Source organism: Lissotriton vulgaris, chromosome 10 (assembly GCF_964263255.1).
Source record: "Lissotriton vulgaris chromosome 10, aLisVul1.2, whole genome shotgun sequence".
NCBI classification, from domain to species: domain Eukaryota; kingdom Metazoa; phylum Chordata; class Amphibia; order Caudata; family Salamandridae; genus Lissotriton; species Lissotriton vulgaris.
Window position 1 is genome coordinate 48,013,681 of NC_141698.1, and position 24,528 is coordinate 48,038,208.

General features: G+C 43.2%; 1 protein-coding gene across 1 annotated transcript in view; it reads right to left on the bottom strand.

Moving 5' to 3' along the window:
• Nucleotides 1-1,536: 1,536 nt before the first annotated feature.
• LOC147684574 (metalloproteinase inhibitor 4-like) overlaps nt 1,537-24,528 on the bottom strand; it is a 58,068-nt gene continuing 35,076 nt past the window's right edge. The window contains exons 4-5 of the mRNA XM_086940417.1: nt 21,663-21,784; nt 1,537-1,740 (exon numbers count right to left, since the gene is read on the bottom strand). Of these exons, the coding sequence (XP_086796543.1) occupies nt 1,594-1,740; nt 21,663-21,784 (269 nt within the window). The 3' untranslated portion in view covers nt 1,537-1,593. The remainder of the gene's footprint in view (nt 1,741-21,662; nt 21,785-24,528) is intronic.

Consider the following 24,528-nt stretch of genomic DNA (forward strand, 5'->3'; position numbering starts at 1 on the left):
ACACCAAAGAACATCCTTTTACCTCAGACATAACCCTGATGAAACCTTGCATTGGAAGCAAAATCGATTGGTTTGTTCATGCCCATCTATACATCAGTATAGAAATTTCTTTGCGAAGGATTTCTGCGAGCCATTTCAGGATTTCCTTTATCGCAAGTTCATGCTGCAAACCAGAGCCATGACTGTGGATGCATTTTGTTGGATTTCTTTTGTTCCTGGAGCAGGAAAGTAGTGCCACTGTCTACTGTTGCATGGATCTGGGAAAACATTGCAAGAAAATTGATCCCCTATCACCACTAAGATAAGGGATTCTACAAATTATAAAGAGAAGACCTTTTTGGCTCTGTAAACTATCTGATCGGGTCATCTAAAGCAATGGGAGCACTCATCTGACAAAAGCACAAATGTTCTTCTTCACAAAATCAAGAACCAGGTACAAGAATCAGTTTTTAGGTCAACACAGCCACAAGACGTACTTTTGATATATTTCTGATCTCTTTATTCAAAGCAGAATTAGGTGGAGGTGGAGATGCAGTAGGAATCATACATAAGGCTGAGTAGGGTCATTATCGGAGGCCTTCAAATTATTTACAAGTGATGTAGCTAGATGTACTGCCCCCCAGGGCAACCAGTTTGCTGGCCGGGCGCTGGTAAGAGTGGGAGGGGGGAGTTGGCTGGTGATGGGCGACTTGTTCGAGGATGGGGGCGGGCAGCCGGCAGCCGACTTTTACTTGGGTGGGGGGTGGTGGTAGTCGACAGACACGACTCCCGCCATGCCCTAAATGGTGCCACCCGGGGTAGACCATCCTCCCGTAGCTAAGACACTGTATTTACCCCCAAGCCAGCCGTCAATATAGGTTTAGGAACATAGACTTTTCAGCTGCCCATTCAGATGGTATTCTTTCAAGAGCTGGGCATGTAAAGTAGTCAAGCATGTTACTGTCACATGAAAGACCACACGACTGACATTGTTTCAAAGGCTAGTTGAGCAAAGGTTGTAAGGATTTTTTTGAAAATCTCATTAGCTTTGTGAAGTTCTAGAAATATGCAAATTGCATAAACTGTTAAGGAAAAAATCCTGCCCCCTGGGTAAACCACACTTTGACCCATAACATTTTCTTCACAAATATGTTAATACAGGAAAATCCTTCAGAAATAAAACCTTGCACGATTTTGCTGCAGATGTAACGTTTGCCCAAGTACACAATTTAGAACCTCAAAAAGTTGTGAAGAGGTTCATCTACACTAATATTTCATGGCAAATTATAATTATGTGCTTGCTATTTCACATGCATCAACAAAGACCTGGTTGGGGGACCATTACCAGAGCTAGCTCGAGTTCAGACTTAGTGTGTATTGTATGTTCCTGATTGGGGGCCCATGACCAGATCTAGCTGGAGTTCAGACTTAGTGTGTATTGTATGTTCCTGATTGGGGGCCCATGACCAGATCTACTGGAGTTCGGATTAGAGTGTATTGTATGTTACATTCCATTGCCTCAACATTTTGCAACCGAAGGGTAAATGGGAAGGTTATACTCTCCTAGGGTGGTGAACAGTGAAATTCCCCCACCAGACACTACCCGACAATATGCTACTCAATTTTCTTCCAAGAACACTTGTCAGGCCCACCAGGGACACACATCTGTTTCTTGTCTTTGGCGCGGACTACTGGCTGAAGATCATTCCTGTGATCAAGAACACAATAGTTTTTTTCTGAATCTTTACTGTAACTGGAAATCTAGGAAATAAATGCAAAAATGTATCACAGTCCTGTTTGATCAAAGTACATGAGCACAAGTCGTGATATTGGTTAGCCATTCCTTGCAGATTAACCTTAAAACACATTTATTATCCAACTAAAAAAGTTGCCCATTTTACAGGAAATATCATTCTAAATCTTAGCAGTTAGGATACACAGGGTCTTTGCCAAAATAATAAGGAGCTTATCAGCCATGTGCCCATTTTAAAGATACTTATTTAATATGTAAATCTGCTATGCTCACGTATAGTCTTTACCCCCATTCATGGCCTCTCACTCTTGTCCTGTCACCCCCTCTTGTCCCCTCCCTTCTCACACTTCTCTTCCTCTCTTTATCCTCTCTTTATCCTGATCCTCTCTATAACCTGATCTTTATGCGCCTCCATCTCCCTTCCCTGCTCTCCCTCCCTTAACCTCTTCTCTCATACCCTGACCTATCGTCCCTCTCTCCATTCCCACTTCCAACTCCTTATACACTTTCTCACCACCTTCACCTCCTCCTTGACCTCACACCACCACCTGGACTCTTAGCCCACCTCACACCCATTCCCCAATATTCTTCCTCTTCCACGTGCTCCCCTCTCGCACTCTCTCTATGAAGTGCCCTCTCACACCCGGCCCCTCTCCTGCCATTACACCCTCCGCACCCTTCCAATCCATGCCCCACCTCCTCTGCCCTCTGCTCCCTCCTCTCCGTCCCTGGCTGCTCTTTTCCCTCCGCCCATGGTCCCCGCTCCCTGTTTCCACTCCACTGAAACTCTTTAACTGTATTCAAAATGTATTGATTGTTGTGATATTTTCCTCCAGGCCCAATCCCTTCTCTCTGTTTCCACTCCCACCTTCTCTCCGCCCTTCTCTCACTACCCCTCTACTGGAGGATGAAACTAGATGATTAAAATAATAAAAGGTTGTTTAAGGACAGCATGTTTGTGGTAGGAGAAGTTACTATGCAATCTAAAGCAGCCTTTGTGGACTCAGTAAAAAAACAATATTCCCAAGAAATGTCTTAAGTTGAATTGATGCATTACCATCCACTTGTATTAGTTTTCCTTTGCTTTATGCAAATCTATGCAATTAACACCTGAACTTAAAGAGCCATTATGGCAAAGTACCTGATATATCGCCATTTTTTATGTCTTTTACAAACACTGTAATTAATGTTTGGTCTGACTAGACATCAAACCTGTTTGCCAGATATTTTGCCACTACTCTTTTAAAAAAATACACAAAAGTGGGTATTGTCTGAGTAAAAATGTCTCACTTTATGATAGTAGCTGTTTGGTGTATTTATTATGGGAGGTCAATAAATTCTGCTCCACCATTGGAGTTCACAGAGTTTGACGCCCTCCGCATTAGGCTTTAACGTTAAGTTGGAGAAAAAGAATTTGTATATCTTTGCGCAATTTGGAAGGCTTGGCCAATAAAAGCAACACATTCTGCATAGTAACCAATTGATTTATCTAAGGATGATCGAAATAAGTATGTAGATGCATTATAATATTTGTATTTTCAATTGGAGTGCCTCAAGGCTCCACACTCCCGAACACGCTTTTCAACCTTTTCATGGAACGACTTTATGAAATTCTTAACCGCTCTAAGATTTAATACCTAATGTATGCTGATGACACTCAATTGCATTTGAGAAATTCCTTGCCAGATGACATAAACACTCTAAACTATGCCCTGCAAAAAACTCAACAATGGTTAACTCATAATCATTTTTGCTAAATACTCTCAAGACAGAATTTCTCCTGATTGACCCCCACAATCACACTGCACCCATTCAAGATTGGTTCAAACAATTTATAGCTCTCAACTGCATCCCTCATGTTGTGGACTCTGAAAGATCTTTAGGCATAACTCTGAAAAAATACCTGAATATGCAAGATCACATCACTGTAATTACAAGAGGAGCCAATCATCAGCTCAACATATTAAGGAAAATCAAGCCATTCTTGCCTCCCAAGGACATTCAGTCTGCAGCTCACGCATGAAGTATGGAATGGTGACCATAGCTGGATTACCTATTCCTAGATTGGCACCTCTAAAAGCCAATCTGAACTCTGCGGCCAGACTCATCACTGGTTCCAGAAATCATGACCACATCACACTAGACCTAATTCAACTAAACTGTCTATCTATTGAAGCAAGGATTCGTTTCAAGATTGCCTGCCTGACAGCTCTAACACCTTACTTTTGAAACCTCCCAAATTCAAAACGAAAATAACCTACAATGGTGCATTCTCTGGTCTTGCACCAAGAATATGAAACATTCTTCCTCCTGAGATTAGATCAAACCCCTCTACCACCTCATTCAAAAAAACAAGTGAAATGGTTACTCCTGAATGACCATCTACAGCAATAGTTCTGAAGCCATCCTAACTAACTTTTATTTCCTGTTGACACCCTTTGATACCTCTGTTCAAAGTTGTAATTGTGTCTCTCCATGTACCCTATAAGATTTGTTCCTCTTCTGTTTCTTTACAGGTCCCACAGAATGGGTTGCTACTTCTCTTCAACATTTTAATGTTGTCTTTCCATGTGCTCCGTTAGACTTGTTGCTTTTGAGGTACCTCACATGTCCCACAAGATAGGTTGTTGCTTGTGCTTTCTTAAGGTCCTTTATGGTGTTGTATTCATGCTTTTTCCTCCTTTCGCTTCCGCTCCGTTGTACAGCGCTCTGATACCCGTACGAGTCATATTTGCGCTTTATAAAACTTTAAAAAAAAATTAATAAGTATGATGCTATTATTCAATTAAATCACTTGATTTTTGGAGGGGGGCAGGGTTAGAACACCAGTACAGAGAACCAATGGAAAAATAATTTCTGACAGCATCAAAATATGTATGTATTTAGATGACACTTCAATTAAGAGCTGTTCATTTTTATGAGACTTTTTTGCTTTTATTCAGCAACATCCCATTTCCAGTATTGCTTCTCATTGTGAAGACTAGAGAGGCAAGTACCCAGCAACTCTGTGTGCCAACTGAGGATTTAGTTATTTGCCATATAACGTCTATCCATTTGTGCAGCTCCCAAATAACGGTAGATTGAGTTGGATGAGCTAGTACAAATAATCTCTTCTGTCTAAAATGTGCCCCATCCTGATAATAAAAGTGTTTTTCTTGAAGTCAGAAAACGTCCAAGCAAAGAGTGTGTATGTCTTACAGAGACCATTCTGTGTTTGCTATAACTGATTGTGACCATTTAGAATTCAACAAGACTAACATAATTTTAGCAGAAATATTGATTTAATGATTTGATAGGCTTGCATGAAAAGCCTTTGTTGCCGACATGTGGTTTTGAGTAAACCCATCCCACAACCCAAAACTTGTCCCAAACCATGTGCAGATCTAACCCACCAACATACTCTACCATCCACTCTCCGCTGCTCAAAGAGGAAGCCATTCTCTTATTGAGTGGCAATCATTCAGTCAGATGGAGTACCAATTATCAGACCTTAATACAAACATCAATCACTTTCTCAACCACAATTGATCAGCCTCCAGCAAAAAGAACATATTAGTAGAACATTGCATATATATTGGATTACAAAGAAGGAGAGTTGTGTCAAATAGTAGGCCTTTGTATTTGAGTGTACATGAACATGTCCCTCTTCACTGCTTTTTACCACCCATCCGCAGACAGACTTATGCTCGCATCAGTAATCACATCAGGGGAATAGGGGTCTGGTTTTGAAGATAGTAAACAAAGTAATCCTTAACCATAAGACCTTAAATGACAACATTATAGCCTTCATTCTACTTATGTTCTTCCCCAAAGATCACAGCCTTTACATGAACTGGTAAGGTAGCAAATGTTGTCTTAAATAAAATATCACATATAGTTTGGCATGTTCTTGAAGATAAACCATCTCCTCAAATTTACAAATAGGTATATGAGCAGATATTCGTGCCACTAAGAATCAACATTTGTGTAACTAATGTATACAATTTCAAGGAATTAAATTGTACCCAGAGTAAGAGAGGAGCCATGACTTAAGACTAGGCTTAAGATAGATTCTATAGAGGTGAACATGTTACTGATGAGCCAGCAGTACTTGCTTAGTCAGGTAACAATGTGAAGCTTATTCAATGGATCAATAAAAAAACACTTAAATATTATGTCCTCTGTCTTTTCATTAGCCATTTTAGCTGGTGCACTCTTCTTCCTTGTCTTCCCACATTGAGCCCATATTAGGTTGTACACAGTGCCCAGAATCTGGTTGTCAATGGGTTCTGTGTACATCGTCTCAGCACTGTTGGCACCTGTGTTTGACGTTAGACTATCAGCAGTAGTACTTGTATAAGCTGGGTATTTCAAAGGAGCAAAGGTATTTTCAGATAAGATTCCATGATGACAAATCCGGCAGATATACCAAAGACAAGGAGTTAGTGGTTATGTCAACCCCAATTCATCCTCTGTTTCAATTCTATATCAGATAGTGAAAAGCACAGGTCTTCACTGGCGATATTAAAGATATCAGATTGAAAACTAGCAGGATGTAGTAAAACAGGTGCTATCTGAGATGCATGTGAAGCTACAGATATGGAGGACTACACCCAATGGTTAGTAGCTGATATCTCCCTAGATAAAGAAGAACCCAAGCATGGGATCTACTTGGAACGTATGGAGAAAATTCAAATTGCCTTAAAACCTAAGTGATCATTTTTCTAAGTGCTATGTTCTGCCCAGGCACTGGAGTTCCTTTTAGAGTGACAAAGTGCTGATGGTGTTAGAAGTATTTGAAGTGATAGCTGTAGCCACAGAGTTTTGTTTAGTTATCACATTAGGAAAAGTGCTTAACTGTTTAGTAAGAGATGTGGACTTACGAATGCCAGCAAGATATATAGTGCTAAGTCCAATAATTCCTTTGTTCTTAGTCTTAGATAGATTTTTTGACCCTGAACAAAGTGGTGGAGGGTTCTGCGTATTCAGCTGCAGGATTGGATGGTGCAAGCTTGCTCCCCCACCCAAGGTGAAAGAGCGTCCACAGAAATAGTTGGCAGGACAGCTTACCATGGAGTCCATAGTGGAACACGTTTCCATAGGAGCCATCTGCCTGAGAGTGGTCAATGGGTCAACCCCACCCATATTTCGCCTCAATACTCATTCTGTCATCTGCAGACTCAAATGCAAAACCAAAAGCGGAAGTTTTTACTAGTGGGGGTTACCGTAAATACTAAGTACCTCGTGAGCCCAGGGTGTCTACCGCAACTGTGTTGGGGTACAAACCTCCTGTGCAGGGAGATCAGAGAGTGAAATTCCATCAAATGCACCAGTAATGGCTGCTGCAGATGTGCCTTATTGAGTATCAATGTGGTCTCTTTTTTCAAGAATCTCCATGATAGCACATTGTTTAGCCTATGAACAGTGGCTTCTTCCAGATGATGAAGTTCCAATAAGAGTGCTATTTCCTGAGCTCCGGAAGAGCCTCTGAGGAAGACTGTGAGAGAGAGAGCTACGATAAGGATACAGACCCCTGCACCAATATGATAACTATGTCCATCGCAGTTCAGGAAGATCTAGACAGGGCAGGAAGATCTAGACAGGGCAACAGGTGACACACCAGTCAGGCTGAAAAGATAGTCATGCAGCCAGATGAGCCAGGTATCTGTAATGTGAAGCTTAACCACCAGCCATGTGATGTCTGCAGTAGTGGATAGAATGACTAGCACCTGCAACAGCAAGTACTCCCAAGAGTTAACCACAGAGAAGTGAAGCAGCAGCCTCCCTCCAGAGCAAACACGAGGAAAGGAAGTGGAACGCTGAGCAGGAGACCAGATTCATCTTTAGATCAAGAAATAGTGCCACCCCGACACTAGTCTGCACTGGTAGCTGTGGGATAATGGTAAAACACCCACCCCATTTATGAGACAAGGTCCATGAGTCAAGAAGTGTTTGGTTTTCATTTGGCAGAGATACATATTAGGGCAAACTAGGAGCCTCTGTGACCAAGATCAGCAGCCATCCTCCCCTTGCTAGGACAGGATTTGTTCTCATCCCTCTGCAGAGGAACACTTGCCACTGCTTCCTCTCTCAAGCAAGACAGATCATTGACTAGTGTGGCTTTCAAGTACCTGCCGGTCTAACTATGGAGAAACTGTAAACTCTCCCATAACTTTAAAACCCTGAGTTTGGAAGAGCATGAAGACTTTGTGGGAAGAACTTGAAATGGGATTCATGCTGAAGGATTGGCCATGCATAGAAAGGAAGGATGAAGAGAAAGACCTTGCCTTAAAAACTAATGATAAATTGTCTATGGTGAGACAGTTTACTCCATGGAGACTGTTTGAGGGTCCCCTATCTCAGGAACAGGTTCTCTGTTAACTCTGTATTTCTCTGGATTTGGAAGCCGCAACTATAGCCAGAGAATAATATCTGACAAACATCCTCAGTTTCTGCAATGATCAGCTTGGTGGTGGTGCCCAAACACTTTGTTTATCCTATAGCCGAACAGATCCTAATAACATTTTGTCAGCCTGGGCCAGTTTCCTAGTTGGCATTTCGGGCGCCGCGGATGGACGACTAGGTCCCAGGAGGAACCAGACCGAACTACTCGGTCTCTTTCTCTGCCAGGCGACCCATGAGGCTTTTTACTAAGAAATAACAGAAAAAGCTTGAGGGAATCCCCCTCTAACAGTTACAGCGCCTTAGCGTGCGCAACACATAGAAAAAACAACACTCACTTAAAATTAAGTTTATTATAATTTTGCACCTTTTCACATTTCTCTTTGGTCCTGAGGAAAGCCAGCTTAGAATAAAAGGCACTGGCTGAAACATGTAGACCACACTGGACGCTGGAGGTCATTGTAACTCTCCCTTAAACGTCCTCTTGCCTTTTTTAACCTGCTAACAGAGGCCCAGTTCATTAAATATTGCTAAACCCTCGGGTGCTGGGACCTCCTGGATAGCATTTTAAGTTTTCACCTTCACACCCCTTCACTGCACACTCAGCAATATACCAGCTCCGCAGTCACCTGGCGTTGAAGCACACCCGGGGCACATTCGGTGCCACTGTGGTGGGCCCGATGATGAAGCATGCCACCGACTAGGTCGGTGGGTGAGGGCTTTCTAAGGAAAACAGTGTCTTTTCCTCATTTATACTGCTGACGTACCTGAGTCACCTAAATATTCCCCTTAAACTAGCTAGCCTATATTGATTGATATACCAGTTTCCTAGTTCCCATCAAACAAGGCAATGGGGTTAACTGTTCATCTCCATTGCAGTGCTAACATTCTTGTGTTGTGACCCGACCTCTCCTGCTTGTCCACACGTTAAGCTACCATCATGCTTCAAGCCAGGTATTTCAGTTTGAAATCTGCTGTGCATTCTACCATGCATCAAACCTGCAATAGCAGCAATGCTTCTGCTACACCTGTAAGTACTTGCAGCACACTTAAGTACCAGTCAGAATGCGCGCTCTTGAGCCCCATCACTCAGGGTAGTATTTTAGTGTGCACTCTGGTGTGAAGATGTAGGGACAATACTCAGTAACTGCATTTTATTTCCTTCAGGCTCTAGTACACCAACATATGCATGCACGTAGAGTATTTTTAAAGCTTACTGTGAGTATATCTAAGCTGCTTTTCTTCTCAGTAGATTGCACAAGGTCTTTTGCGATTCCTTGCAGGTAATAGGGGCCCAATATGGTCCTGCATTGCTCAAGTTATGTATTGTGCTAGGGAATGGCATGATTATTATCTTTTGCAGACTCCTGCCAGAGCCAATGTCCACTTTCCCTGTTTTCCTACTCGCAGGCTAGTATTTAACCTCAAGTGGGGATCAATAGTTATCCAAACTCCCAGGGGGTCACCTTGCATCTTCTCCAGGCAGGAACTTGAAAGCACTTGGTCTTCCGTAGGCCAACTATGACCTTTAATAATAATATGCAAGGGGTATGTTAGCTGATTGCACACCTGTACATTATGCCAACCGCCAGTTTCATGTAAGTGTGAATTCACTACTGATATCTTCCAGAATGAACTGTTTGCCACAGGGACTGAGAGTGGAAATCAACAGAGAATACGTCTCTACCTTGATAGATTTCAAAGAATACATCCTGGAGATATGTATTCTTCTGGGAGGCAATCCAAGGTGTGTAGCCACAATAGAACAGATGCAAAGGCTGTAGTGACAAGAGTTAGTGTTCTCTTGCAAACCCAGTAGTTTCAAGGTGGTATAACTTCTGGACCATCCCTAAAATGTTTGACAATGCCACACCCAGGGTAGACAAGTATGCAGGATCATCAATCACACATTTGATCTGCGGAGTTCTCCTGCATGCCTGCCAAAGTAGTCTCCACAGCACAGGATATTCAAGAGCAACATCAAGCAGTGGCAATCAATGGAGGCCTTCAACCTGCTTCATTAACCTCATAATACCCGGGGCAGAATCCCAAGAAGACAGCCCTCAAAGAATATCCAGCATCAGCAGAATCATTGATGGGGAAACCAGGCATACAAAACCTCTGGTGTGTATGGTAGCCCAAACTATTACAAGTTCAGCATCTCAGTATCTGCCTAAACAATGCCTGGCAAATAGCAAAGGGATGGATTTACTCAGAGATAGTGGGCAAGGATCTTGAAATACCTGAGAGAAGCAGCCAAAAGGGCACTTACTGCACCTAGCATGCCAAAGACACATTCACTGGCCTGGCCACTATGTAAAGACAATTTGAGAGCACAAGTTCCCGGTCAACATCCGATGCTCCCCTACCCTGCAAACTTTCAGAAAGGAACTCAAGACCTGGCTCGTCGACTGATCTGGAACTGCACCCCCTACCCCCCAGCTCCCCCCCCCAGGCCTTGAGACCTCACTGGTGAGTAGCGTGCTTTATAAACCCCTGATTGATTGATTGGTTGAGAGCACAGTAGCAGGGAGTCACTTTCTGCCCTACTACAGGACAACAAAACACACAAGGTGATGGACGGAATGTTGCACAATGGCAAAACATTCACCCCCAGTCACAGATCTGGGTTTAATCCATTGTTATTTTGCTCACCAAGCCACCCCAGTTCAGACATGGCCATATGCAAATCAGTCTTGACCCTCTGCCTCATGGGAACAGTCCAGCCCGAACTGCCAAGCCATGCCTTCCCTGGACCGGAATCAAGCATCCTAGGACCGGTTTCTGGCTATCAGCCGTCTTCAGCCAGGATAGCTTGACTCCAGTGGCTTAGTGAGCACGGGATCCACATCTGGGCATACCCTTCCCACATAGGGTGAGCAGCAAAACACACAAGATGATAAACGGAATGTTGCACAATGGCAAAACATTCACCCCCAGTCACAGTTCTGGGTTTAATCCATCGTTATTTTGCTCACCAAGCCACCCCAGTTGAGATATGGCCATATGCAAATCAATCTTGACTCTGTGCTTCATGGGAACAGTCCAGCCCGAACTGACAAGCCATGTCTTCCCTGGACCGGAATCAAGCATCCTAGGACCGGTTTCTGGCTATCAGCTGTCTTCAGCCAGGATAGCTTGACTTCAGTGGCTTAGTGAGCACGGGACCCACTTCTGGGAATACCCTTCCCACATAGGATGAACAACAAAACACACAAGATGATGGACGGAATGTTGCACAATGGCAAAACATTCACCCCCAGTCACAGATCTGGGTTTAATCCATCGTTATTTTGCTCACCAAGCCACCCCAGTTCAGACATGGCCATATGCAAATCAGTCTTGACCCTGTGCCTCATGGGAACAGTCCAGCCCGAACTGCCAAGCCATGTCTTCCCTGGACTGGAATCAAGCATCCTAGGACCGGTTTCTGGCTATCAGCCATCTTCAGCCAGGATAGCTTGACTCCAGTGGTCAAGAATTTTTAAGATATCATCCATAACATGAATGAGAGCAGACTCGGTACTGTGCATAGTAGTTTGCTGATGGTCCAGTCTTCCTTGCTTCTTGAGGTGGTCTGAGCAACCATTTTGAGTCACCTGGGCTGCTGCAGTATTCTCTTTTAAAAGGCTCCAGCATTCTCTTTTAAAAGGCTCCAGCACACATAAGATGCCATCACCAAGTTGGTGTTAGGCCTGTGACGCCAAGCCACATCATCTGCTGTGCTAGATTCTTTGTACTGGCTGCCAATTGCTAAAAGCATTAGCAACAAATGACTGTTGTGTTATGTAAGCAGGGCTTTGTATAATTAGAGGTCCAGCAATCTCAAAGGGAAATTGAGCCAATACGCTCCTAATAGAAATTTTAGTTCCAGGGAAGCCTCCTTATTGGTAGTCCACAGATACAAGCAGGAGCATCTTGGAGGTCAGTCTTTTTCCATCATTGCTGCTAAATTGTGGTACTCCCTTCCAGCTGCATTGTATACATTGCAGGATCACCTATGCTTTTGCAAAGAGTTAAAATCTTGGCTCTACTCACAACAGATTCTGATCACTAAGTCTCTTGAAGGTCATTTGCGTTGAGCTAGGGCACCTATATAGGTATTAGAGTGCTCAAAGATTCTGGTAACATAAAATAACCACGCCTCTTTTAAACAACATTCTGAGACATTAGGTTGTTGATTTCGAGGGGGGTTAACCCTGCTCAAGCAACAGCCACAACCCCTGTCAAGGTGAACCACAATAGTGACTATATGAATCTGTGCTTAACTAGTCGCGCAAAAATGGGGCAAAAAAAACATGGCCAACTGCGATGGAGCGCAGGTCAGATACAAGAAGTGGAATGGGCCTTAAAAGACATTTCTACAAGGTAAAGTTACCAGGGGCAAGGCTGCAGACAGTTTCTGAGAAGGAGGATGACACGTTGTTGGGGAGCCACTGTACAAAGTAGCAGTGAAGATTTCTACGTTTGGACTTAGTCTCTTTTTTGTAGTTAAAAATCTGCAGCTGGACGAATCTGCTAGCTGTAGCTGAAATGGCTGCACAAGGTTAAAACCCCTTTTGCATAGAACAGCTGAACAGGATTTGCTTCTGTGGAGAAGAACATAGTGGGAGCTTCTCGAAGAAAGGCAGACAGGCCATTCACCTTGGGCGGATCGAGGATCAGTTAGCATCCAGTTTCCTTTCAGTTCTCAGAGCACTTTTTGGCAACATTTTTTAATTTTGGCTATCTGGGCACGTTTAGCACCACTCCCATGGGGCTATGACTGAAGTGCCACCACTTTGAAAGTCAGGACTCACTAGGGCTGGATTCAGGTGCAAGTCCAAGATGCTTGGAACCTTTTCTGTCCCTAAGGGTCTGATCAGGAGGCTAGACAACCAGCTCTTTGAGTCACTCTAGTAGTTGTGGATTCAAGCAGCGGAACAGGCTTACGTAGCAGGGCAGGCCTCTGAGGTTTCAAGGCATGCTTCTGGGAAGCTAAGCAGGCCTTCCAGGTGCAGTAAAGCAGGCTTCTAAAGCACACAGCATGTCACAGCAGCAGGCAATCTTCCGAGAGTTCTTCTGCAGGTCTAGAAAGTGAACTAAAGAGTGGGTCTGTGGGTCCTATTTTCATACCTGCTACCTTTGTTGAAGTAGAAGTTTTTAGAAATTTCCTTTGAAGTGCTGGAGGTTTCCTGCCTATTTTGCCCTAGCTGCAGCCTGATTACAGGTACAGGGAGCTAGTGTGAAGTCCTTTGTGTGAAGGCATGGCACAGCCTATTGAACTGCAAGTAGGACTGTGTCCAGCTCCTTTTCTCATCCTGACAGTTATGGTCCATTAAGGAAAACCTAATCCCTCGATTGTGTGGCTGTCCTTTAAACAAATATACAAAGTCCAACTGCCAACTACACCCAGCCATGTGACCCAGTAACGGTCTGCAGACACCAATTAGTTAGGGTAAGAAAATGTCAACTTTCAGAAAGGGACATTTTCAAAATTGTGTCTTAAAATCTGACTTTACCATTAAAGAGGATTTTAAATTAGACATCAAACATGAATTTCCTACCTGTTCCCAATCAAATGTTAGCACTTGTTAAAGGTACCTGGGCAGCCCCAATGCTAGGGAGGCCTTACAGTAGTAAAAAACAAATGTAGGATTTTTTCACTATGGGACAAAACGTAAGTATTTGCCTAACCTTTAAGTCACAATTCAACCTATGCTTTTGGATACCTAGGGCCTAACTTAAGGTATGACTTTTATTTAATAAAAGGGACGTTTAAGTTTTGGCAAGGGAGTTGTTTTACCAAATATAATTGGCAGTTAAAACTGCATACGGGCCGTAGTGTTAGAACTGGGATATGTCTTAAAAGGCTACTTAAGCGGCTGCACAATAAGTGCTGCAGGTCCACTAGTAGCACGTATATTTTATACCCTGGGTACATGGTATACCCCTTTACTAGGGACTTAAAACTAAATTAAATACTCCACTCTGGTGCAAGCCAATTTTGTCATGTTGTAGTGTCTGTGTAAAAGGCACTTTAACACTGGTTTGCAGTGGTAATGTACACTGAGTACTAAGGCCAGCAAAACTATTTCTGAGATATAGGAGGGGTGAAGGCAAATCGTTTGGAGGTGACCCTGCAGAGAGGGTCAAGTAGAACAAACACACTCAACAGCATGGTTGAAATTACTTGTTTTCTGGATCTGATGAGTGGTTAGTATTAGAATCCCAAAGAGAGACTGAGAACTTGAAGAAAACTGTTTGTATACCAACTGCGCCTACACGAGTTAGGAAAAATGCCTCAAAGCCTGTCTGGGGATTTAGTGATGTTTCAAATTAACTGCACATGTTCGTGAACCTCAATGGCATTATAATTGCTGGGAGAGCGCTGGGGGTCTTGACTACTGGAGTGAGAAAGAGCTCAAGCTATCCTGGGCAAATGTCAGCTCCACCGCTGCAGCATCAAACATGGCATCCACGTTTATAACATTCAAGGGATAGAAGTGTACCCAGAAAACTAGAAGGGCCACCGAAGCAAGCTATGCACAAACACTCTAAAAGAACTACAGAGATTCCTAGGGCTCCTCAACTATCACTGTTGTTTTGTCACTTGAATTACCAAGACCTGCAGACAGCCTACAAAACTCATGACCAGGTACACACAGAAAAAGTGAAAGAAGTGAGCCCCACTAGCCGAATCCAACAACATGGTGCACCAATCCTGCCTTTCACCAACACCTTTCAACCCATCCTCCTGGTCATCGATGTCCGACTTTAATGATGTATCAAAGTGGATGCATTGCTGCAAGACCCTCCACAGACACCAGTCAACCCACACTCCTGGACATCAATGTCAGCCTAAAATGGCAAGGAAAGATGATGTATCACGGTGGAAGCATCACTGCAAGACGCTTCACCTACACCAGTCAGCCTAAAATGGCAGGGAGAAATGATGTATCAAGATGGAGGCTTTCCTGCAAGACTCTCCACTGACTCCAGTCAAACCTTTGTCCTGGTCGTCGTTGTTATGCTTGAATGACATGGAGTGATGATGTATCAAGAAGGATGCGTAGCTGCAAGACCCTTCACCTACACCAGTCAACCTACCCTCCTGGTCATCAATGCCAGCATAAAATGGCAGGGAGCATCGATGTGTCAAGGAGGAGGCATAACTGCAAGACCCTTCACTGACACCAGTCAGCCCATCATCCTGGTCATCAATGTCAGCCAAATCTGTGTAAAGCCTACAAGAAGTGCACAATGCACTAGCTGGGAAAGCTGGCCTAAAAAAAGTCTGTCCTAAGAAAATACAATGGCTACGTGTGGAGCCAAATTCACATAACTGCAAATAAAAACACCTTACCTATTTAAGCATGTCAACTAAGTTGGACTGTACAGATATCAAGGACTGGCAGAAATTCCCGCACAAAACCTACTCTAGCATTGACTCAAAAGGACAAATATTAAAACCAACATCTTGCCCGGCTGTCTTCAGCCTTGGGATTTGAGATAGTTAGAAAGTGTGTGCGCAATGTCAATGATTATTGTGATATGTGTAGGCCTAACAACGGAAACACCAATTTTTTTTTGGGGGGGAATCTGTTTTTAATGTTTTTCTTTAGTGTAAAGAAATTACAGTATCAATAACACCTGTGTGCAAGCAACAGTAAACATTAGAGCATGCGACATGAGTGTGGTACATACATGGTAATATGACATGATCATGGAATGAGGATCAGAGGCTTAGCGTTCGTCTGGAGCGGGAGGGAGCAGTAGTCCCAATTCAAGAAGCATAGTCACATTTTGTGTCTAGTAATCAGTTCAGGATAACAATCATGGACTTCTTATTTATTTTTTATATTTATTTAGAGTTTTATATAGTGCTGGCCAGAACCAAAGGTATCGGAGCACTTTACAACATTTGTCAAGTGACTGTTGGGAATACACAGAATTGGAACATAGCATAAGTCACGTGGCATTCGCATGTAGAATAGTAGTAGTCATAGTCAAATGGGGGGAAAGGGTGAGGTTCAAGGGGAGTGAGCTTGACAGAGTTTGTTCTTATCCAAGTGATTGCATCTTCAGTAAGGTACAGTTCAGTTGTGTGGGTCCTTTGTCAGGTCGTGAACGCTCTATTGAGGAAGAGCATTTTGAGTTGGCTTTTGAATTTTTTGAAGGAAGGGTTAGTCCTGATGTGTACTGGGATGGCATTCCAGATTTTTGGTGCATTTCCAGAGAAAGAGCGGGAGAAGGTTTTTTGTTTGCAGGTTTTCGGGGGATAAGGAGAAGAGTATTGGTGCTCCTGAGATTTTTCGTCTGCCCTGCTTTCTTGAGTTTGGCGGCTAGATAGGAGGGGTTGCCAGTGTGCAGAGCTTTGTGAGTGAGACAAGCAGTTCTGAAGTTGGCGCGCATTTCTATAGGGAGCCAATTTAGCTCTTGAGAGCGGGAGAGATGTGTTCAAATTTCTTTACTCCGGTCACCATTCTAGCTGCTGCATTTAGGGTTGATCTGAGAGGAGCAAGGTAGGATTTTGCAGTACCTGTGAGGGTGGCGTTCCCGTAGTCTAATCTGGATAGCACGAGGGATTGAGTGGCTTGCTTGAGGTCTTCTGGAGGGATGAAGGGTTTTATTTTGTTCAGTACTTTTAAGTTGAAGAAAGCACATCTTGTGGTGTTCTTGATGTGTTTGACCATGTCAAGGTTAGCGTCCAGGGTGATTCCCAGCGATTTCACAGAGTCTGCTGGGATAAGGGTGCAGTTGAGAGCGTCAATAGAGTTTATCAATTCCATGATTTGGGGGGACATCTCTTTGGTGGCTATGAGGAGGATTTCCGTTTTGTCTTGGTTGAGTTTCAGATGGTTTTGGGACAGCCATTTTCGGACTTCTATTAGGGTGTCATTGAGTCTTTGTACGTCTGCTGAGGTTGAGGTTTCAAGGTAGATCTTGGCGTCATCTGCATAGAGGTGGAAGGGTATGTTGGCTTTTTTGAGGATGGTGGAGAGTGGCTCCATGTAAATGTTGAACAGTGCAGGGAGAGAACTGATCCTTGTGGAACGCCTCTGTTTATGGGTTGTAGGTCAGACACGGTCTTTGGAGGCTGGAATTGCAGATGGAGGTGGTTTGGATGTTTGCTGCCTAATGATATTGAAGAGTTCTTTGGGGTGATTTTTAGCATTGTTTAGAGCACTGCAGAAAAAGGTTGATTTTTCATTTTTGATGTGCTTTTTATAATTGCTTTGTTCCTTTTTGAGCTGATCAAGGTGGGTTGTCGAAGGGTTGTTACGCCAAAGTCTTCCTGCAGCTCTTAGTCTTCTTCTTTCCGAATTTAGTTCCTTGTTGAACCACAATCTGGATGGGATGTTCTTGATTTTTTTTTATTCAAGGGAGCTCTTTGGTCTAACATGGCGGTCATAGATCTATTCTGCAAGCTCCCAATAGTACAAAAGCGCTTTTTAATATTGTCAGGGATCTATCCAGTCCAGCTTGTATAAGTAACAAGGTAGTTGCATGGCAGAAACTCTGCGATGAGATTGCCTCTTTTTTTGAGGACAAAATAACCAACATTGTCGGAAAATTACAATCTGACGGCCCAGCTGATTCAGCCTGGTAGCCGGATATAGAATCCAAGATAGCTACCTCTCTCCACATCTTCCATTCCACCTCAGAGGTCTCTTTCAACCAGCTTGCTTTAAGTGTGTTCTCGGGCTCCCAATTGGATCCTCTTCCCCATAAAATCTGGAAAATCTTGGATGAAGAAACCTTTCCTTGGCTATTGAAGATCTGCTGCAAGTCATTGGAGGACGGCGTGGTACCGGAGGCATAGAAGCATGCAGTAGTAACTCCCCTGCTCAAAAAACCATCTCTGGACCCTACTGATCCAGCGAGTTTTAGACCAATTTCTTTACTGCCCTAGCCGGTTAAAATCGTGGAGAAGGCAGTTATCTTGAGGATAGCCTACTGCTGGATAGGGACCAATATGGCTTCCGCCCGGGACATGGGACTGAGACTGCACTGGCAACGGTAATGGCCAATCTGCGAATGCGTGCTGACAATGGAAATTCCTCTGTCTCAGTATTACTGGACATGTCAGCCGCATTTGACACGGTGAGCCATGCCGTGCTGGTTGAGAGATTGGAAAGTATAGGTGTTAAAGGGCGGGCCCTGCAGTGGCTAGGATATTACCTGTCAGGAAGACAACAGGCCGTTTATCTCTGACATGTCCCCAGTACATCACAGGGTGCCACAGGGCTTGGCAATAAGCCCTATCCTTTTCAACATCTATCTACGCCCTCTATTCCCCATTATTAAATCCTACGCAGTAGACCTGGTCAACTATGCAGATGACACTCAATTGGTGTTCTCCCTGGAGTGGAAACAAGCGGTATCTATGGATACCTTTCAGGAGTGTATGTGTCAAACTGCGGGTTGGCTTAGGAAAAAATCCCTACAGCTTAATGGGGGAAAAAAGAGGTGGTGTATTGTCCTGCCACTAGAGTGTCTCGACACCTGCCGACAGAGCTCAAGCTCACTTCTGAGGATGAATCTCTGGTCCCGGTCAAAGTGGTGCGCAACTTGGGAGTTCTGGTAGATGAAAATCTCCAAATGGATGTACAAGCTAACAAAACTGCCAGTGTGTGCCTTTCTTTGCTACGAATATTACGAAAGATCCTTCTCCTACTCCCTGAAGACACCCGACCGCTTGTAGTGAGAAGTGTAATATTGAGCAGGTTGGACTACTGCAACTCCCTGTATCTAAGAGCACCACAATATTTTGTGCAGGGGTTGTAGAGTGTACAGGCGATGGCAGCAAAGTTCGCGCTAAATAGACAATGCAGGTCTTCTACGTCACTGGCTTTAAGAGATCTTCATTGGCTGCCCATTGGGGAGAGAATTTGTTTCAAATCTCTCTGCATTGTATATAGGGCAGTACATGCCCAGGGTCCCATTCCCTTGCAAGAAATGTTCACCTGGTATAACCCAAGGAGGCAGCTCCGCTCGTCAAATACTAATCTGATCACAACTACCAGATTTAAGAGATCCCGGAAGGGGGTAGAGCTTTCGGAGTGATTGCCTCACGCATTTGGGGTGAACTGCCTTTGACTCTTAGACAGGCAAGAACATTGACCGGTTTTAGGAAGAGTCTGAAAACCTGGCTTTTTACAAGGAATGCTTTTTAGTTTCCTTTCTATTGATAACTGATCTTGCTTTTTGATGTTTATTCTCTGATCCAAGCGCCAGGATACCCTTAGGGTGGCAGTTTTGCGCTATATAAATTCCTATTCCATTCCATAGATGCATTATACTGTGAGGTGAGTTCTGTTGTGGACCTGTCGCATGAGAAGGAGGGGATTGTGCTAAACCTTTCTTCTAGTTCATCAAGAGGGATCTGGCTCAGGTTTCATGTCCAGTAAAAGTGTTCATTAGTGTGAGGTCGTCATTGGTCTTTTGATTAATATGGAAAATAATGATATTGTGGTCTGACCAGTCAACAGGGAGAGTGCTGTCAAGGGTGATTGAGTCTTTTTGAGCTATGATGACATCGAAGATAGAGCCTTGTTGTGATTTTCAGGAGTTCCAATAGACTGGTATCAATGGGCCAGATTCACATAATGAACTTAAGACTCAATCCTAAACTTACTACTGTTTTGGTATTCACAGATTGCACTTACTCATTTTTGTATTCACAGAAGTTAGGACTCCTAAATGCCTTCTGTGAATACCGAAAGTCTTAAAATTTGGTTTTTCTCAATTTGTCCGTAGTAAAGTTAGGACTACTAACTTTAGGACTCCTAAATGCCTTCTGTGAATACCAACAGTCTTAAAATTAGGATTTTTCTCAATTTATTAGTAGTAAAGTTAGGAGTCCTAACTTTACTACTACTAAATTGAGAACAATCGTAATTTTAGACATTTCGGTATTCACAGAAGGCATTTAGGAGTCCTAAAGTTAGGAGTCCTAACTTTACTACTACTAAATTGAGAAAAATCCTAATTATAAGACTTTTGGTATTCACAGAAGGCATTTAGGAGTCCTAAAGTTAGTAGTCCTAACTTTACTACTACTAAATTGAGAAAAATCCGAATTTTAAGACTTTCGGTATTCACAGAAGGCATTTAGGAGTCCTAAAGTTAGGAGTCCTAACTTTACTACTACTAAATTGAGAAGCATCCTAATTTTAAGACTTTCAGTATTCACAGAAGGCATTTAGGAGTCCTAAAGTTAGGAGTCCTAACTTCTGTGAATACCGAAATGAGTAACTTCATTCTGTGAATACCAAAAGTAGTAAGTTCATTCTGTGAATGCCAAAAGTAGTAAATGCAATCTGTGAATACCAAAACAGTAGTAAGTTTAGGATTGAGTCTTAAGTTCATTCTGTGAATCGGGCCCAATGCTTTTGGATTTCCACATGGTGACCTTCCTATCAACCCCAAGTCAGAGATAAGTGGTTAAACAAGTTCTAAGACTCAAAGCCACACCTATTGAATGTCAGGTCACCGGTGGGGTCTCTTTTAACCTAAAGACAAACACGCGTCCAAGGAAAACCCTAATCAATCTCACAGATAGACTGTTGCACCACAAACAGGCCCGAGGCTATTGTCCTCAATAAAACATGCTTGGCCAAGCGCTAACGTTCCCCAAAATACCACAAAGCTTGGTACCACTTGTGGATAGAAATACACAACAAATTAGGACATGACATGCACACCACATGTATCAATCATATGCTCCTCATGCTCGAGAGCTGGACACATACACACTGGCTCATACTAGCTATTCCCATTGTCGACAGTCATCTTTGTCCTTCAGATGCCCGCATATATTGATTTGTGACTTAGATGCCTTTTTGGAATGCAGAAAATTGCTTTATTATACCTCATGAACTGTTTATAACAGACGAAAATATTTGTACTCCAAGCACTCTGTTGGGGCTTTCCCTTTTTGCTAAATGACTCTTTTTTTTCATTTATTTGAAGTAAACTCATATCCAAGCCACAAGTTAATATGGGCTGAACCGTCAGCTGCCAAAGTCAAAATCCAAGGATGGACAATTTCCAGCTGCCTAAAGTATCTAATAGTCAGTCCAGAGAGCCAGGAGGTTTGTGACAGAATCAAAATAGCATTTACAAAAAATTACAGTGTCATCGGACCAGGTAAAATGTTTGAAGAAAAATGTTTGTGAAAAACTCATGATTCTGCCAGAGTAGTTTTGTGAAGCATATAAACTTTGCAGCGCGATGAAAATCCAAAGTTTATCCCATTAGAACTTCACATGGCAAAATGTGTTTTCTTGAGATATTTACTGCAAATATGTATACTGCACCTGAATTTTCCTGCAATGGCTAGGTTTTCTGGGTTATTTTTCCTGCAAAAGGCAATCTTTATGTATATTTTTTATAGCTATTTTGTTAAACTACTCAACTTCTTGCAGTTGTCAATATTTAGAAACAAATTACGGTGATGTCACGCTCACTTATAATACAACTCTCATTCTTTGTAGAGTGGAACCCTCACAGCCAGCCTCTTAGAGATCATCTTCCTAGGACCTGAATCTGTAAATACACTCACCGTACAACTGCAGCCTTGTGTGTAGGCTCCTCGGATGCCCTTTCTCTGTTGCTTGGACACCTCCTTCCATTTCTTGATGTAGTTGCAAAAGCTGAGATCCACACGGTTCTCCCGCTTGTTACCTGTCAGTCAATAGCACAAGAAAATAAAATGGTCACCATTACATTAGGTCAGAGTAACGTCTGTTATTTACAGTGCTTAGAAACAGCAGCTTCATATGAAACTTAATAATAACAATCAATCAATCAAGGAATCATAATCAATTTGAGGGTCTCAAAGAGCTGGAGTTGCTAAATAGCTTTTATTAAATGAAGGGAAAGCAAGGTGAAGGCACTCAAATAACAACCATAATATTTTAAAGGCCTCCTTAACTGTTTCACAGAGTCGTATAAGACCTCTGCACAGAGAAGGGCATGAGGTCTGTCCCATGTGGTATTTGGTAGTTTTGTCACTCAGTTTTTGATCAGCCAACTTTGATCAGTCGTGAGACTGAGTTTTGCCTCTCCAGTGGATTCTGTCATTTCATTCAATATAGGGAGGGGAGGGCCCTCTTGCTTTTCCTCAAACTTTCTTTTTTGAGTTTAGTAAGGCACAAAGTATATATTGACAGCAATACCAGTGCAGTAGACCACGAGGACATTAAAAAGTGCTAGTGGCATACACAGATTCCTAATAGATGGGTTTCTCAGCGAAAAACAAACAAGCAAGTGTATCAACACCGTCAACTGAACAAGTCTTAGCGAATCAAGTCCCTAAGGTTTACTCCACCTTCCCCCAAGTACTCCGCCAAAAGGAAAAGAAAAATGTATGTGCATGAGTGGAATTTCAGAAGTAGCCAATGATTATTGGGAGCCCAGACCAGCAGGGTTGGGAAGAGTGGCCAGGCCGAGCCTGAACGAGTCACAGGGTTAACTCCTATCTCCTGGGGTCTCAGACTTGGAAGAGGTAGAGCACCCTAGTACTGATAGAACAGAAGAGGAGCAGCAGGCCTTTTTGATAGAATTCCCACCAAGGATTCCTATATATAGTCCTATTTTTCAGTCTCTATGAGGACATCAGCTATCCGCTACATGGTTAGGGTCTGCCAGAGGCGGGCAAGCCACTGCCACATTGAGGGGGCATCAGGTTTCTTCCAGGATGCAGCTAGAGCCATCTTATCTGCCCCCACGCCCAGCCATAAAATGGAGCAGTTCCCAGCTGTTTAATGCTTAAGGGAGTCATCCCGTAGCCCTAGGAGAACAAACTCCGGAGTGTTCAGGAGAGGGTATTGCAAGAGATCTTTCACTTGCGACAATATCTCAGACCAATAGGGTTGAATCACGGGGCAGCCCCACCAGATATGTTTACAATCTCAAGGTAGGCCAATGCCCCTCCAGCATTCATTGCTCAGACGTGTCTGGGTACATTTCTTTGCGTGCTGCCAGATATAAACACCAATCATAAAGCACTTTGTATTGAGTATCTCTCAAGCCTAATGAGTGATTGAATCTGGGAATATACCTCCAAAGTTTGCGCCACTGCTCTATAGTAATTGTTGTTCCTGGTGTCTGCTCCCAGAATTCAATATGGTGAGGAGTGAGTGTGCGAGCAGTGGCAGTCAGGAGTGAGTAGAGGAAGGATATACAGGCCTGTGACCCACCTGCTCTCCATACAAACTTCTATATGGAGGAACGTTCCCTGAAGACTGCTAGCCTGCTCTCTGGTTGGAGTACCCAATGTTTCAGTTGCGTGTAGTGATATAGTTCTGAGGCCGGTAGATTAAAGTCATGTTGACACTTTTTGAAAGTGGGATATCCATGCCCATGAAATTGATCATATATAGTAAAGTATCCTCCCTCTCATCATAAATAAAAAGGCCCCAGCAAAAGAGCTGGTGTGAAGGCTGTGTTAAAGTGTATAGGGGTGTGGGGAAAAGGGAACATTGCCCAACCAGTGCCTTGATTCACCCCTATCCCAAAACTTAGGTAAGCGTTGAGTGGCCAATTGTGCTTCGGTTTCCACAGTAAAACCCATGAGGATCTTCCAACCACTGTTCTATCCATGTGGAGCCAGTATTTGTCCTATTCCCTCATTAAACATTCAGAGATCACTCACAATTGAGTTGCTTTATAGTATAATATAGTACAATGAAAAGTCAGGTAAGTCCCTCCCCCTTGCCTCTCTGGGGTAATATTAACAACTTGAAAAGGGAGTTGAGCTCTGCATTTTTGCCATATAAACAGAGATCATAGAGCGATGGGAGGAGAAGAACTTCCAGTTGATTTATTTGGGGAGTCCCTGAAAATGATATAGGATTCTCAGCAAACTGACATCTTTACTTCATTCATGAACCCGAGCCGGGTTAATTATAGTGGAGTCCAACGTTTAAGGTTGGCCTTCAGCTGATGCAGGAGAGGAGGATTGTTCACTCTGTACAGGTCTGCCACCTCTGAGGTAATCTTCATCCCTCAGTAAGCTGTTTCTTTCTGAACCCATTGGAAGGGAAGGGGGTGGAAGTCGCTATTGCCTCATCTCACTTGTTGGTAGGGTCAGGTTGAGGAGAAAGGATTTGTGAAGATTAATATGGAAACTTGCTACTGTTTCATAGGCTTAGAATTCTGCTTGCAAATGTTGACAGAGATGACTTGGGGGAAGTGAGAAACAATAGCACATCATCCACAAACAGGGAGATTTTGTGATCCTCGGAGCTAAAAGACATCCTGTTGTTTAAGGGTGCGGCACACACTCTAGCAGCTAGGTGTTCAATGCTAAGGGCAAATAGAGGCAGGGAAGGTGAACGAGAAAGGATTTGTGAAGATTAATATGGAAACTTGCTACTGTTTCATAGGCTTAGAATTCTGCTTGCAAATGTTGACTGAGATGACTT